General features: G+C 37.8%; 1 protein-coding gene across 1 annotated transcript in view; it reads right to left on the minus strand.

Annotated features, from left to right (window-relative positions):
• Nucleotides 1–17,052, minus strand: part of NALCN (sodium leak channel, non-selective) — a 275,008-nt gene that overhangs the window by 67,802 nt on the left and 190,154 nt on the right. Inside the window, exons 15-16 of the mRNA XM_036249837.1 lie at nucleotides 12,618–12,754; nucleotides 11,291–11,432 (exon numbers count right to left, since the gene is read on the minus strand). Coding sequence (XP_036105730.1) covers nucleotides 11,291–11,432; nucleotides 12,618–12,754 — 279 coding nt within the window. The remainder of the gene's footprint in view (nucleotides 1–11,290; nucleotides 11,433–12,617; nucleotides 12,755–17,052) is intronic.

Below are 17,052 nucleotides of genomic sequence, written 5' to 3' on the forward strand. Positions count from 1 at the left end.
TCCTGGATATAAAAAACATGGTTCACATATTGTCTCCTGGGTTATCCTTTGCATGTTACCCTAATTTCTTCTGACATATATAGCATTACTGCTGCAAAGTCTGATGGTACCTAATGTCCTCTCCTTTATAAATCATGTGTTCATTTTGAGCTTGATACCATTTAAAAGAAATTTCAAGCCCTATAATTTGCCTGGAATATGTCTTATTTTTTTATCATTTATGGTTGATATTTTTTGGTACATGGTGTATGCTTTCAATATGTATAGTAGTTTCACATCTTTTTATATTTCACAAAAGTTTGGTACTTGTTCTGTTACATAGGTTTACCTTTTTCTTTTGGGGATCCAATAATGTAGATGTTGGATTTTCTTTGACTTTCTTCAATTTGTCCTTTTCTTTCAAGTCATTTCTTTCTGATTTCTTAAAATTTTTTTTTCTTCAATTTCTATTTCTCTTATGGCATCTTCTGATTATGAAATCAGTTTATGTTCCTTCTAGTTCCATCTTCATTGCTTTTATTTATAATTCTTTCCTGAGTTCCAGCACCTTATATATGTTTTTCTAATTCTCATTTACATTGCTATTCTAATCTGATGTAATTTTTAATGACTTTTGACTCATTTTGCAATAGTATGCTGCAGTTTGAGCTGTCTGCAGCCGTGCCTCTATGGCATGCTTTCGCTATCTATATGGGCAGTCTTCTTCTTCTTATTATTTTTTTCTTATAACTTTTGTAGTAATCTTGACTTTGATAATTTTCTGTGGTTCACTTTTATGCAAAATTAATTTTCTTGAATAGTTCAGTATTTCTCTTCAACCCTAGAGCCTTTTCTTCAGTCGTTTTAATACAGTAATCAAATATGGAAGCTTTCTCTCTGTGATTTCTGGCTCTGTTCTCCACTACTTCCCGACACCATCAATTTTATCGGGATCTGATTTTTCCTGTATCATTTTTTTCATTGGCATGTTCAATTTTGATCTCACTTCTGAATGTTTTTCTTCAGTGTGGAGCTAATAGGGTATTTTCCTGTTCTCAGAAACATTAGATGCCTTGTAACTAATCTTGGGTTCCTTCCCATAAGCACTGATACCATGTACTAGGAATAAATGTTGGTGTTTCCCCCAAATTCACATGTTGAAGCCCTAACCCCCCATATGATGGTATCAGGAGACGGAGCCTTGGAAGTTTAGATGAAGTCATGAGGACAGAGCCTCCACAATGGGATTAGTGTCTACGTGAGTGGAAGAGACCAAAGCCCTTTCGCCCTGTGAGGACACAGCGAGAAGGCAGCCATCTGTGGATGAACCGCACCAGCACCCTGATCTTGGACTTCCCAAATGTGGGAAATAAATGTTTATTTAAACTATGATATTTAGTTATAGCAGTCCAAAAAGACTAAGACAGCATGCAAGTCATGGCTATTGGTTTGTCTGCACAGGCTTTTATTTAGGGTTTGGGGATTACTCAGCTCTTTATAAATGTTGTCTATGGATTTTTGGTTTTGTTATCTTGGTATTGTTTATTTCCATGTGGGAACTCATGATTAAAAAACTATGCCAATAACTCTGTCATCTTTCCTTAAATTTTTCTTGTTGAATATGATGCAGATTTATCACTTTTATTAGTTTTTTCAAAGAAGAAAATTTTAATTTTATTGATATAATTTATTGCTTTTTCCCTCACTTGACTGGTATCTGCTTTTATCGTTATTATTTCTTTCTTTCTGCTCTTTTCATAGTTGATATTATTCTAAATACTTGAGTACTTGGAAGAGTGTCAGTCTTTCTGCCTTTACTAAATATGCATGAAAGGCTATAATTTTTTCCTCTGAAAATGCCTTTAGCTAATTCTCACAAGATTGATACATACTACATCTATTATTTTTAAGTTCTAGATACTTTTTATTTCCATTGTAGTTTCTCTTCACTCCCTCAGTTATTTAGAAGTGGTTTTGAAATTACCAAATATGTGGGTATTTTTGTGGTTATTATTTGGTTTCTAATTTTATTATATTTTGGTCAAATGATTTATTCTTTAGAATATTAATTTGTTTTATATTTAAAATTTCTTCGTGACACAGTAAGTGGTCATGTTTTGTAAATCATTTATATGTTCTTAAATCAGAATGTGTAACCTCTGGTCATTGAATGAAGAATTGTATAAATGACCATTACATTAAACTGGTAAACAGTATATTTCATGTTCTGTAAATCTTTATTAATTTCTTTGGCTCTTTGATCATGTATTGAAGGTAGTAAATAGATATTTTAAACTTAATTTTAAAACTAATCCTCATAGGTAGGTATTATTATCTCTTTTACAAATGAGAAATTAGAGGTTCATAGAAATAGACTGTCTAAGGTTACTAGGATAATAAATTATAGAATTATGATTAGAGGTCTGGATTTTATAGCTTCATGTAAAATGTTTTCAGTACATCATGGTGTCTATGTAAAATATCACTAGGTTTAACAGTATTAAAAAAGCATTTTCCATACTATACTGTAATAAAACATTGTCTGCTTCACTTGAAAGATTTGCTTTACATATATATAAGCTCTTATTTATCCTATATCCTTCTGCAAATTCTACATTAGCCAATTTTGTCTTTAGTCTATATATGCACAATTGATTTTCAGAATAACAATCCTGAAACACTAAAAGAGATCAGAGAACTTTTCTAACCCATTAAAGCCAATATGGTTATATGTATTTATATTATACACTTACTGGTTCCTTAAAATCAGGGCTCTATCACAACTTTCAATTAACTAGGGTATTAATTCAATTTATTCAAACACCTGGGAGTAACCACAAAGCTATCAGGGAATATTAGATAACTTTGGTGTGGTGCAGGGCTTAGACACAAAGAACAGTAGTTTCACTTTAAAATAAAGCCATTAGTATTTATTTGAGGAAGAAAACAACAAACATTATAAGTATTTGATTAAATGTTTTGATTTGGAGTTATTAAAAATACATTTCTGGCCCTGGCCGGTTTGGCTCAGCAGTTAGAGTGTCGGCCTGCGGTCCAGAGAGACCCGGGTTCGGTTCCCGCTAAGGGCATGTACCTCAGTTGCAGTTTGTACCCAGCCCTGGTTGGTCGTGTGGGTGGCGGCCACTCGATGTGTCCCTTTCACGTCGATGTTTCTCTCTCTCTCTCTCTCTCTCTTCCGCTTTCTCCCTCCCACTCTATCTGAACAAAAAATGGAAAAATGTCCTCTAGTGAGGATAAAAAAAAATACATTTCTGTTTTTAATTGGGAAAACTGTAAGGCCCCATTTTTCTTTTCCACAGCCCTGGCCAGTGTGGTTTGGTTGGTTGGGCATCACTCTGTGCTCTGAAGGATTGCTGGTTTGATTCCTGCTTGGGGCATAGGCCCAGGTTGTGGGCTCTATCCCTGGTGGGGCGGGGGGGGGGGGGGGGGAGTCGATCAGTGTTGCTCTCTCGTTGATGTTTCTCTCTCTCTCTTTCCCTCCCTTCTTCTCTCTCAAAAGAATCAATAAAAAATCTTAAAAATCAATTGTGACCCAAAAGCACAAAATCATGGCTTCATGAATGAAATTTCTGCTGGAAAGGTGTGGTGTAATTATTGTAATAAGCCTCTTTACTGAATGTTTCCCACATAAAATATAGTAATTAAAAATAAGCAATTACTTAAAATTACATAGGTTAATGGTGGTACCTCATCTGTCTGCATTTGAATTTTTCATACACCTGTGAACTGAAAATCAGTGTCAAGGTGCACATGACAGATCATGTCTATAGCAAGATCTTTCTGTAAATTTTTTTATAAAATTGACATTATGTTTGGAAAAAAAATTTAAAAATTTGATTGGTGTAGGTGGCAGCAAGACTAAAAGTCCTATTGTAATGTACACAAAGGCAAATACCATTACAACATTTTTTTTTTATATAAAGCTTTGCAATCTGTCTTAGAATGTGAATTTTGTAAAGTGGGAGTTTTAGATGATGATCAAGATTTCTGATCTGAAGTTATTTAAACCTTTGCAAATTCCAAATCCTGAATAAACACCAGGATAGAAGTTAAAATATATAAATATAAATGTGTATGTGTACACACACACACACACACACACACACACACACACACACATCTTCACTCTTTCTTTGGGCTCCAGAGAACCCCACACACCAGTCTCTACTCTGTACTTCCCATCCACTGTATCTTCCTTCATTGCACAGCACTGTGCATAGTTTGTTCTTGAAGTATATTTCAAGAATGAATACATTTCTTCATATTAAAAGCTGACTCTCTTTTTTGTTCTATTTTTTCTTATGAAATGAATCCTTGAAATTAATGTGAATCACATAAAATGACAAAGGAAGACTACATATTTTGAAATGTATCAACTTACTGGATGTATAAAAAAATATTGCACAACTGGAAACTAAATGACTGGCAACTTAATTGGCTTGACTATTTTGCACTTGACTATAACGACAAAGCTTTAGTCTGTCACTGTAGATTTGGCCAAATCTCCAGCACCTTACGTCAGCTAGCCTAGTACTATGATACTGACGTTACCAAAAATCAGGGAATGGTGATACCTTCAATTATTGAAAAAAGTTAGATGTGTTTAACATACAGTGCTTATTGGTGAGAAATTATAACATATGGTAGATAAATTTAAATTATAGAAATAAAAGATAAAATGACTTTATGGTTATAGCTCATATAAACAGAAAGACCAAGATTGAAAATCTGCAGAGTTTTTTTTTAATGTGCAATATTTTATGATTCTGGGAGAAAATGACAGTTGCTCTTATCCATGCAGCTGTTTGGGAATTTAAAGTCCAGGGCAGTCTGGTGCAAGAGAGCCCATAAGCACTGGATATTAAACACATCTAGCTTGTGATTCAGTTGTATGTGAACTTCAGGTCCCAATGACAAGAACATCAATCAGCAGCAGCAGAAACTACAACATGGTGAAGTCGGCACATCACTTATTGGAAGATAGGACTTACTTACAGGTAAAACTATACTCAAGTACAAATGAATGTAAATTTCAAAGATAGGTTTAGCTGCACCCTCAGCTCTCTGACACCTGTTTTTGGATACAGTACCAAAACTACTGGTAAAAGTCTTCCATATTTCCTACAAAAAATATGTAATCTTAGACTGATTTACTTTTGACCCTCAGTGAATATACATCTAAAGAATGCAAGGAAATTACATACAAGCACAGATTAGAAATGATTACACAATTAACTATTTTGCAAAAATAAAATTAAAAAAATCACTGATAGGGAATCCCTACTTTCATGTTAGTTAAAAGCAGCAAAATGTGTTTTTTCACCCAGGACCCAGCACACGGTTCCACTTCAAGGTCCTCAGTAAACGGCTGTCGGGTGAAAGAATGTGCACACTAATGCAGCCGTCTCTTAATCTGAGCTCAAAAGCACAGTGCAAAGATCAATAAAAATGAAAAAAAAAAATTCACTTATATTATGTTTTTGTTTTTTTTTAATTTCCCCTCCATTATTGTAAATAAATGGGCGATCAATTAAATACTAAAACATTTTTATACTAAAGAGAGAAGTGCATACGTAGGTTTTTCATATTTGGTCTGAGGGACACCACTTCTTCCCTCCCCGGGACCACACTACATCATATCTTCGCAGGCCCTGGGTAGGTGGTCGTATCACATAACCCCCCACTCTTCTCCCAGAGAAATGTCCTGAATGGCATTGCAGAGATGCTAAGCTATTACTTTAGAAAATTCTTTCAGAAGAGCAAAAGCTCTAAAGATAAAAACAGGCTGTTTTCTCTCTCTCTCTCTCTCTCTCTCTTTTTTTTTTTTCCAGTAAGTAAACGTTTACCCTGGAAATTACAGACCAGGCTGAATAACTTTCTGTGTGTGGAGTTACTGGAACAAATCATCAAATACTCTATAATCACATAGAAAATTACAAAGTGCTGAATGGCAATCAACAAGGCTTTGTGAAGAATAAATCTTTCCAGAACAATTTAATTTACTTTTTTGAGAGTCTAAGACACTAGATAGGCAATGGGGGCAGTAACCAAAATATCACTAAAGAGTAGACTTAAAAAAAAAAATCAGACTCATGGACAATAAGGAAAATAAATCCGAACTTAATATATTGTGCTCAACTAGACTGTCATACAGCTGAAGGTTAATTTGTTCAAGTAAGGTTATTTGTCTTGATTGATTCATATAAGTCTATTTGCTGAGTCTGACTTCATGGTATGATTTAATATCAGTAACCTTTCTTACCTGGTATGATGGGCACATAACATGCTATGCCAGTGTGATGTTAAGCATTTACCATATAGTATTTAATTCTAATAAAAAACCCTTAAAATGAGAATTATTTCTATTTTATAGGTGGGGATTGGAAGCTACATCACTTCATCATTATTCTACTCTGCTTCTCACAATCAGTTATGTCCAGCATATTGTGCTTTCGTGTCTTTCCACATGCCCCCCTCTCTGCCTGGAGCACCTTCCTCCTGTACCGCTCCTTGTCCTTTCTCCTCAAGACTTACAGGTGCCTGGCTCCTCGCATACTTCTCACTTTCATCCGTTTACATGTGTTTCTCCCCATCAGATTCTACGCTTTTAGAGGCCACCGTTGAATCCCACAGCCCGGAAGAGTGCAAGATGAGTAACAGGCACTCTGTAAATGTTTGTTGAATGACTCAGTGACTACCGAAGACACATGCAAATGAAAAGGGTAAACAAAATACAGTAATTCCTTTTTTTCATGTTCCTCCTTACTTTTTTTCATGCAGAGCTATTAATTGTGAAGACTTAATCTGGAATGTGCTGTATGCTTCCTAGAAAGGAGGCAGGTAAGAGAGCTTTGCAGGACATCTGGTCCTGTGCAAAATGGCCAAGGAGACATTTGGTCCACGCCAAATGGTCCTTAATATTTGATCCTGTCAAAATGTCCACACTTAGAGAAATGTTACTGGGTTCAAATATAAGGTTTACTTATACTTTTGGTTTACAGGATTTATCCATAAAGATACTATCATGTTTTATTGTTCCAATAATTGTGCTGTGGTTGTTTTGTCGATAATAACTTGCTTTGGTAGCCTAGCTGGTAATAGCACATAGGGTTCGGTAGACGGGTCAGGATTCGAATGTTGCAGAATAGTGAGATTCATATTAACTGTATGGATCAAATGTCTCTATGGAGATTTTGGACAGGACCAAATTTCATGGAACTTTGCCCATGGACCAAATGTCCACTAATAATAAGGGAGAGAGAACAGAATATTTGAGAAATATTCACTCTTCTTAAACATGCGGGTTCCGGTACTATATAGGAGTTGGCTGGGGAAGCCCTCATCTGTCCATCTGTCTCAGGCTGATACAGCTCTGAGGTTTACTCATGTTCTTCAGACCATTGTGGATTCTGACCCCAGAAATGGCACATCATCCAGGGCAGCAGGACAGAAAGATCACTTAGCTCAGCTAAAGAACATTGTCAGTGCCTAGATCCAGCAAGGGTAGAGATCTTGACTTGGATGAGATGATTCATTCCTGAGGACTGACTGGGCTGCTTATGTTAACTAGAATTATTGGAAAGCCAAGTTCACACCACAGTCTATCAGCAAGCACTCTACCTAAGAAACTGAGGGCTTACCTTCAATAGTAAGGAGAAAAAATAGGTAGAAAACCATTGACTGATTTCCTCCTGCCTAGAAACTAGAAAAACTCCTCTCAAGATATGCAAGTTTATCCTTTCTTTAGGATCTAGACAGGTCACAACAATGGCTTAGGGATTTTACATTTTTGTTTGCTTATTGTTTACAGAGCGAAGGACAGGTATTTTAAACCATGTGATAAAGCTAATCGAACAGGGCTATTTTTAAAAGCATGGTCTCTGCAAAGTGAGTTTGCCATGGGAATTGCTTATGGTTGTTCAAACCCAGGGTAATTACTCTGAGAAAACCTTGCCTAACATGTGCTTTTGTGTTCCCTGCATTGCTCATGCACTCCCCCCACCCCCCAGCTTAACTTGTGATCTTCGGGTTTCTGGGACTCAGTGTTCTCCCTGGCAAGAGAAAAGTGCTTCCCTCTAGTGTAGTGGAGTTTCCTCTTACCGGCAGTTATTAAGGGAAAAGCTTTATTTTATTGTTCCTTTGTCATATTAAGAATCACTGAGAAGCCAGGCTCTCATTTTCTTTTTATTTCTTACCACTCTTGGAGGGAAAACAGCCTCCATTGGTATTGCATGGTGCTGGAAGAATTTTTTCACATAAAGTGAAGTACTGTGCCATCCATGTGTCCATCTGACAATGACTGGCATTTCCAAAAAAACAACAGGGATTGCAGTGGACACCTCCTGATTCTTTATCAAAGGAGCTAATCTTTGTTCAGGATTTTTGTTGGTGTTCATATATTTTTGCTTTTAAGCAGCCAAAAGGTTTCTTAGTAAAAGTAAAAAAGGCTTGCCATATTAAAAATACAAATACCAGACTACGTTGTCCTTGACTTCTGCTTCCTGGGACTCCTCACCACTGAAGTTCACTGGGTGGGATCGTCTGTGTTGGGTTCCCCGGCCAAGAGTACTCAAGGATGCAGAGTCCTAAGCATTTATGAAGAAACCCAGGAACTGGTGGGAGCTGAAGCAGAAACAGTGGATCCTGAAAGAGACTGTTAAGTTTACTTTTCTGGTGACCTAAATAAAGTCAAAGAATGGGTGGCCACTGGGGGACGTCTTCTTGCGGCTGCCATGACAGGGTAGCGGCCGCCGAGATGAAGAGAACACATGTTCTCCACATCTCACTCTCTGCCCTGGGGCATTCAGCCAGATCATGGATGCTGTGAGGGACAAACAGTATTACTCCATCTGCAGTTAAATCTACACGTGGGCCAACGAGGCTCACATGGGAATGAAGGGCCGCCTAACCATCCCTGATCATTTTCCTCGTGTTAGATCATGTACTGCGTGTTTCAGTCACCTGGCCTTGGGGACTGCTGGCAGCTTTCAACAATTTTAGTTTCTTGCAGGTGCTGGGTGACGTGGACACCACGGAGGAGCAGTGTATTGCTAGTTCACTGTACTTTAGGAGATCATGAGGGAGGTTCAAGCGAAAGATTACAGAATACAACTGTGCCATCCTCCTTTTGGTTACTTAAATAGAACTGATAAGTGAGAAGATTAAAATAAAAAACCACAAAACCATAAGGACATAAAGAAATCAGGATGGCATTCCAAGTTCTCGGAGAGCACCTGGGAGGGGGGATGGCGGGCACGCGGAGGGCGCCCGAATTCTCCTTGGGCTTCACCCCCACCCCCACAGCTGCCAAGAATCTTTAAATGGTCTTCCTCACCTAGTTCAAAATACGATGTTCAAAAATCTGAGAAGCATCATGTTTCCTCTTAGAGAGAAAATAAATTTTCCCAGACTATGCTTTAATTTTGTGTTTCCAGCAGGAAAATGTCTCCAGTGACTTAAGAAAGCATGTTCTGCATTTGCCACTTTGGGCATAAATGCTATCAGCTGTCCACACTCTTCCTGGAGAGAGCTGGTCACTGCGCGGCCAGCCTGGGGGTTCACTGCACACTGGTTCAAAGTCTTTTAAAACGAATTTTAGAAAATAAACACGTGTTCCTACTATGTAAAATGTAATTTCAGATTGATTGCACAAAATCAGGCCTTTGATTTACCCTCTCACCCAGTTATTGGCTGACATAGGAACTTTTGTGTCCATGCCTGGTATACATTATTGAGTGAAATATAACTGTGGAAAATAAAGGTGGTATATATAATAATAATAATAATAATAATAATAATAATAAAGAGTTTAAGTCTTTAAGGTGAGTTGAGGATATTGGTGTGCATGTGTGTGCACACACACATCATAACATTTCACTCAAAATTTAGAAGTAAATGGTGATCTTAGTTGAGACTAAATCAGTGACCTTGGAGATCAAGCTGAACACATAGTTCAAAGCATAGAAAAAAAAAATAGAGAGATGCCAGTCATAAGGGAAAACGAGGAGGGGAAGAAAAAGAGTAGGTGGAAAAGCAATAATTGAACAAATAATAAATGAAAAATTTCCTGACAAATATCTTAGTCTGCAAACTGAAAAGACTCCCCAGTTTGGACAGTTAAAGTGATAAAAGACATACAAAGTATATCCCAGTAAAGATTCTGAACTCTAACCAACCATCCAACAACAAGAACAAAAACACCTAATTATAAGTGGGGAAAAAAGAAGACATTGGCCTCAGATTTGCCATCTACAATCTTGGAATCGATAACATAGAAGACCAATATCAGTTAATGATTAAAAGAAAATGAACAAATAAAAATCCTTGAACAAGAGCAGACATATTATAAAGCAAATTATGATGATAATAATTGAGAACAAGATCACTAATCTAAAGCAGAGAACAGGGGAATTGGTAGGGGGTGGATAAGGGGAAGAAATTCAAGTTTGGGGAGGGGATGGTGGAAAGGAAGGAGAGGAGAAAAGCAAAGGTACTCTGAAAATATAACCTTATGGGGTAGGGGGATAAGAAGGGAGAAATACAGAATTTTGAAGGATGAAAGAGTAGATATTTTATTTACACATGATGATAGAGAAATATCTATTTGATTATAAGCAGTAGAAAAAGGGCAGTGATGATTTAAAAGAATAAAAAATAATTAGGACCAAGGGAAATACTTGCAAGTAAATTAAATGCCTTTGTAAACTCTAATCTTTCATCTCCTTTCATCATTGATCTTTCTTTTTCTAACAGTGGAATATGAGAAAAAAAAATTCCCTATCACTTTTCAAGTGACAAAGAAACAGGTAAATCAGAGCCTGAGTAAAATAATGTGTCCAGGGAAAATTCCTGCCACTGACTAAGCTCTCAGTAACTGGTAGTTATTCTGACCGATTTTAAAGAAACCTGCTCTGGTCATTCTCCCTGGAGTAGAACAACTGAAATCAGCATGGTTTCCTGCAGAGACAACACACAGGTGAGCGTGAACCCTGGGCTGAGCCTGAGAGGTGAGCGCTCTTCCTTCTGCATGAGAGCACATGCAGGTGCGAGGAAGGTCTTGGCATATTCGGAGTCACATGCCTGGCATGGCTCAAAAGGCCACTTGTAGAAATCCAAAAGTTACGTTTATAAATTTAAAAGTGTTAGGCGTAACGATTTCTTCTACAGATAAAATTGTCTTCATTATTCATTATTCTCCTGAGACATTCGATATGCAAACTCCACAGTTATGGAGTTTTGTTCTCTAACATACATGCTTAGAGATTTGGTTATTTGAGACAGTGGTCCTTACTTTTTGGTCAATGTATTTGTTGTCCTCGATGGCAGACCGTTTGGAGTGATCACAGGACGAGGAAGAGGCCGATGGGAGGCTTCTCAAGAGGCAACAAGTGTCCTGCTGCTGGCGATCAATAAACTGCTTCATAAAACTTTCCCTTTGCAAAGGAAGTATACATACATCAAGCATGACTCATGAAATGGAGCAACTAATGGCATTTTGCAGCGATGTGTGTGCTTAAGCTACAAGAACGCACTGTCGATGTTTGTGGTCAACAAGATATGTCACACCAGGAGTGGTGTGGAGATTCACTGCCAAAGTAGTGAGTTTAGAGAAAGTTCCTAAATCTTAGTTGTTCCTGCTTAAAAACAAGTAATGTCCCTGAGATAACTTTTAAGTAATAATGTTCAGCAATTCATAGTATTTTGGAATCTTATTATGGTAATAAGATACTTGTCCCCCTTCTAAGACTTGATGGCCATAATTCAAATAACATCTTTTCAAGTAACCATTAATCTTGAATTTAATTTACATCTTTTATACTCCATATTTTCAGGTTTTAAATGATTTAAAAATCAGAAATGCAAATATATTTTTATTTGAACTTTAAATAATATTGCACCATATCTAGTCTCATACTTTTATAACTGCCCCATAGAATTGTTTTAAAAACTAGTTACATAAGAATGTCATGTTTCATAGTATTCTGGTTGTAATTTTTGAGCTATAACAGGATAAATTTGATTTCTATATTTTAAAAATAAGTGTTTTAAAGCATCTTCTAAGCAAGTGCTTATCTGGAGGGCAAAGTGGTAGAACCTCAAATTGGTGTGAGTGGGTAATGCTACATTTTTTCTTTCAAAATGTGGAAGGCAAATTACATTGTAATCAGACATGGCATTCTAAACAAACACTGTTACCATAGTACGGAAACCCAGCCAGTGGCGTTTCTCTGTTGACTTAAAAATGTTATCCTTACACGGTTGATGGTCAGAGGTCTATGTCTATCTGGCATCTCTGCAATCTCTGTACCTTCACCGGTTGCCTAGGAAGTCAAAGCGCTGAGAAGCACCTCAGGGAGAAGCGGGGTGTGGGGGAGGGATTGGGGGTATGTGTGTGGGGGTAGAGGCCTTCCTGTCTAGGCTAATACATTTGTCAGAGGACATGGCTCTGACTGTGCTGCTCAAAGGGGTCAGTGGTTTATAAAACAGAGGTAGAAAGAGTACACACATACAGGAAAAGTTGAAAAATAAAACAGGCCACATCCACATGAGTTTGGAAGAGGGGCTGAGTCAGATTTAAGATGAGTGCATTTGAGATAAACAAAGAAATACTTGAATACCTGATTTTAGGAACTGTGAAATCTGAAGGAAGCTTTGAGATTTTCACCATTTGCGGTCTGTTTGGAAATTTCTCAAAGATGCGAAGGCGTAGAGGGAGCTTTTCTTTGGTGTCTGCATTCGCTTCACTTTGCTTTAACTAAAGACAAAATAGAAAGAAGAAAAAAAGGGGGAAACTATAGTATGTGTCATAGATGATTATATTTTTGAATCATAGAAACAATGAGTTGTTACATGAAGAAACAGTAGATGGCAGCAAAGAACTACCAAGTACACTCTGTCCCCTGCCCTGCATTGCTCTCTGAGCTCAAACTGAGCACCAGGAAAACCCAAACTCAACTAGACAAAAAACTACCCCCACCCCAAATTAGAAAAAAAAAGTATGTGATTTTATTCCCAAATGTAACCCCCTTTTATACCAAACATTTTTTATTGTTGACTTATTTATCACTAGCATAGTTTTACAATAACATTTGTTTTATAAAAGTGTGCTAGAATGAAAAATTAAAAGAATAAAGAAATAAGTGAAAATCCTAAGTGGTAATATTTGAAAAGAGGGAAAATGTCAAGAAAATTGGTCATTTATTGCAGCAGATTAAGAAGAAAAGCTCAAAATGGAAACAACACAGGAAAGCTTTCTACGTGGTTGTAAAGATGTTTGGGAATTATTATATTACGTGCTGTTAGAAGTCATCTTTGTAAGAAATGATAAGCAAATGGTATGGATGGATGTGTGTGTGCTTGTATTTTCCTATCAGGTGGGGTTTCAAGGAAGAGGTTTTAACATCACAGACTGGAAACAATGCTGAGCTCAGGAGACACCGTACGGATGGAATTGGCTGCAGAGTTCCCACCTGAACAATGAGGTAGTGGCTTCTACACTTTCCCGCCCCACCGCTGGTGTCTCTGGAAGCCCTCCTCACTTCTCTCGACTGTTCCCCCTCCCTGACCTCTCCATGCCCACCCCCAGCCCTCCTCTCCTGATCCACACACTGCACCTTTTCGATAACCACATCTAATTATGGAAGTCTTTTAGTGGGGTTAGGGAAGACGGTCTCAAAGCCATCAGCTTCTTATCCCTTGTTGAGGAAGCTTTTCCTCTATAATTACAATTTGTCTTGTGTTTGTGGAAAGATCAGCATGAGAGTTCTTATAACAGGAAGACAGTGATGACTCTTGTCTTGTACCCACTATCCCAACTGACCAGAGAAAACATGAGGCTGCATTTTGGGGGGACACCCCAATTTTAATACAATATATGGCTCAGTTGTCCAACTGGTCGTGAGCTCAGAGTGAGATTATTTGCCTCATTTCTAGTTCAGAGAAATGTGCCTTTTTTCCTGCATTCTATTACAAAACTGTTCTCTCATTGTAACATTTTTGTTTTATATAATATCAACATTTTACCTAAGCCATCTGTATGTCTTATTTAATTCTGTGGCTTGTCTTCGGTTTTCTGTCGTAGGAAGTAATCTCATTTAGGGAAATGACCGCTGCTGCTCATCGCCTCCCTCCCTGAGTGGAACACTGAGCACAGCACATTCCCAGTAATTTGATGGTTACGATGATGACAGTGATAAAGAATTAGCTCCCAGAGGCACAAAACAAAAATGATTAGCATGTCCCTGAGATGCAGTCAATTAGAAAAAGGGTTCCATACATAAACAAAGATAGTCATGAAGAAGATACTTATTTTCCAAAAATTCATTCACAAAGCTAGGAGAAAATATGTGTCAGGGTAAGCAGAGTATACAGAAAAGGAAAAACCAGTTAATAAGTTAAGTCAGACCAGAAAGAGAGACAACTACATAAGGCCAATGACAGGCTGAGAAGATAGAGCAGAAATAAGGTGTTTAGTTCATGCATTTGCTGACACATTTATTTATACATTGATGCAATCACTTATAAATCAAATCCCATATGCCAGGTTTGTTGTTAAGTTCTGGGGATAGAAAAATAACTAAGACATAGCATTTGTCCTGGCGGAGTCCACACTCTAACAAATAGATGGTCATATAAACAGATAATGACAATGAAACAGAATAGCTCTGTTCCAGTCTACCCGAGCCAAGATGGAAACAAAGTGCTGGGAGCACAAGGTGAGGAGCAAAGAGAGAAATAAGAAAGAAGTGACGGTGTTACTTCTACTTTCAGAGACATCGTGGGCAGCAGAATGGTGACACTTGACTCTGTTAGTCAACATTGGGGTCCTAGAGATTCCAAGACTGGTATGCATATTTTATGAGAATTAAATATCTTCAAAAGACACAAGAGCAACTGGTATATTAATCAGGACATGTCATCAAAACAAAAACCGGAGGCTCTTTTCTAAAACCGTCCATGCTTGTCCATTCTGTCCATGCCCACCAGGGCTTCCCCAGTCAGATACCACCCGGCTCCCGTACTCCCTTCCAGGGTCTCCCCTCTGGTTTGGCTCCTTCCGATCTGTTCTCCACCCTGTTATAGTCTCACCCTGTTATAGGTCCTAAGAATAGTCTCACCTTCTGGCTTAAATCCTTCAATGGTGTTCCATTGCTCTTAAAATAAAATTCTCAGTCTTTCTAATTAACACCCGATTCGGCTACTCCCTACTTTTCCAGCCTCACCTGTCCTTATGCTTACACTATATTCCAGATACATCATCTTTGTCCAGTTCCTCAAAGTTGTCTGGACCCTCTGCCTCAGAAGGTTTGCACATGCCAGGCCCTCTGTTCGGAGCTCCTCTCTTCCTCTTTCTTATTCTTCATTAACGTCTACTGTTCTGATTTTAGTTCCATTAGCAGTTCTTCAGAGCAGCTTTCTCTGACCAACAAGGTTTTCTCAGGGCATATTGGGTCGGACCATATTGCTATTTATGTAAGTCAAAGTAGTCAAAAATAGGCAATTTCTTATGATTCAATCTAATACATATTGTATTAGGTTCCTAGGACTGCTGTAACAAATTACTATAAGATTTGTATCTTAAAACAACAGAAATTTATTCTCTCAGTGTTCTGGGGGCTAGAGTTCCTAAATCAAAGCACCAGAAAGGCCATGCTCTCTCTGAAGGCTCTCGGGAAGAATCCTGCCTTGATTTTACCAAGCTTCTCGGCGATCTTTGGTGTTTCTTGGCTTGCGGCTGCATCACTTCAATATCTGCCCCTGTCATCACAACGCCTTCTTGCCTGTGTGTTTCTGTCTCTCTTTCTGAGTCTCTCTCTGTTCTCTTACAAAAGCACCAAACACTGAAATTAGGGCTCTCCCTAAACCAGCGTGATCTTAACTGACTCTACCTGCAAAAATCTGATTTCTAAAAAAGATCCCATTCTGAGGTTCTGGGTGGACATGAGTTTTGGGGGGACACTATTAAATTTGCTACATATAGCATTATTTGAAATTATAGCATGTGACCACTTAAAGACTGTATCTCTTTCCTGAGACTTTAAACTCTAGGAGGACAAGAATAGTGTAGGGGCCTTTCATATGCAGGGCCTGCCACAATATTTGACACAAAGTAAGCTGAACAAATGTTAGCTGAATAAATAATTGTACTGATCAGGTGGCAGAACTAAACTCTCCAGCAGATGACTAGGAAGTGAAAGAAAGGATTTTACGCATACTGTATCCTGAAGGGTGGAGAGACAAGCAGGAAATATCTATTTATTAATTAGATAAATATGTTTGTGTGAGGCACAGGTGTCCCGAGATTTACAGAAGAGAATAAAATTTAAGTGTATGGCATTTAATCTGAACATATGTCTGCTATTGATGACCTCACTGATGCAATGCCTAGAATAAATTCAGACATAAAGTTTTATAATATTAATCAAATACCTCAGAATATAATGTTTAACATATATAGGTTACCAGTATAAAAAAATAATCACCATATAAGTTATTCTAATTTGTATTAGAGTTACTTATATTCCCCAAAGCTTGTAAGCACCGTAGGGGCCAGATTCCATTTTTTTAATTTACTTTTATAGCACCTTCTAGACTCTAGAATCTAGAGAGTAAAAACACAAGAACTGTTTGTGAATGAATACATTAGAATTCAGCACAGAGTTGGTCATTGCATGGTAAACGAGCAAAGAGCAAACGAGAAGCTCTTTTAGATGACTCTGAAGGTTCTTCAGGACCCTGCGCACTGTCTTCCTGAGCAAGAGGCATCGCTGCTCCATAGATATGCAGAAGAGCCACTTACAATACAGCAAGGTGCATGCCTACTCAAATGGTCAATAGACCAGATCTCTCTACTAAGCCACTAAGTAGAATCTTCCACAAGCAGGAAGGGAGCCCCTTTCTGAACAGAAGTTGTGAATTTCATAACATAATGTTAAGTGAAGGAAACCAGACAAAACAAAAGAGTACATTCTGGAAGGTTCCATTTCTACAAAAGTTAAAAAACAGGCAATAGTTTCTGTGCTGCTTAGTTAGGGATGGGGGTAAAGCGTAATA

Source organism: Molossus molossus, unplaced genomic scaffold, assembly GCF_014108415.1.
Source record: "Molossus molossus isolate mMolMol1 unplaced genomic scaffold, mMolMol1.p scaffold_m16_p_9, whole genome shotgun sequence".
NCBI classification, from domain to species: Eukaryota; Metazoa; Chordata; class Mammalia; order Chiroptera; family Molossidae; genus Molossus; species Molossus molossus.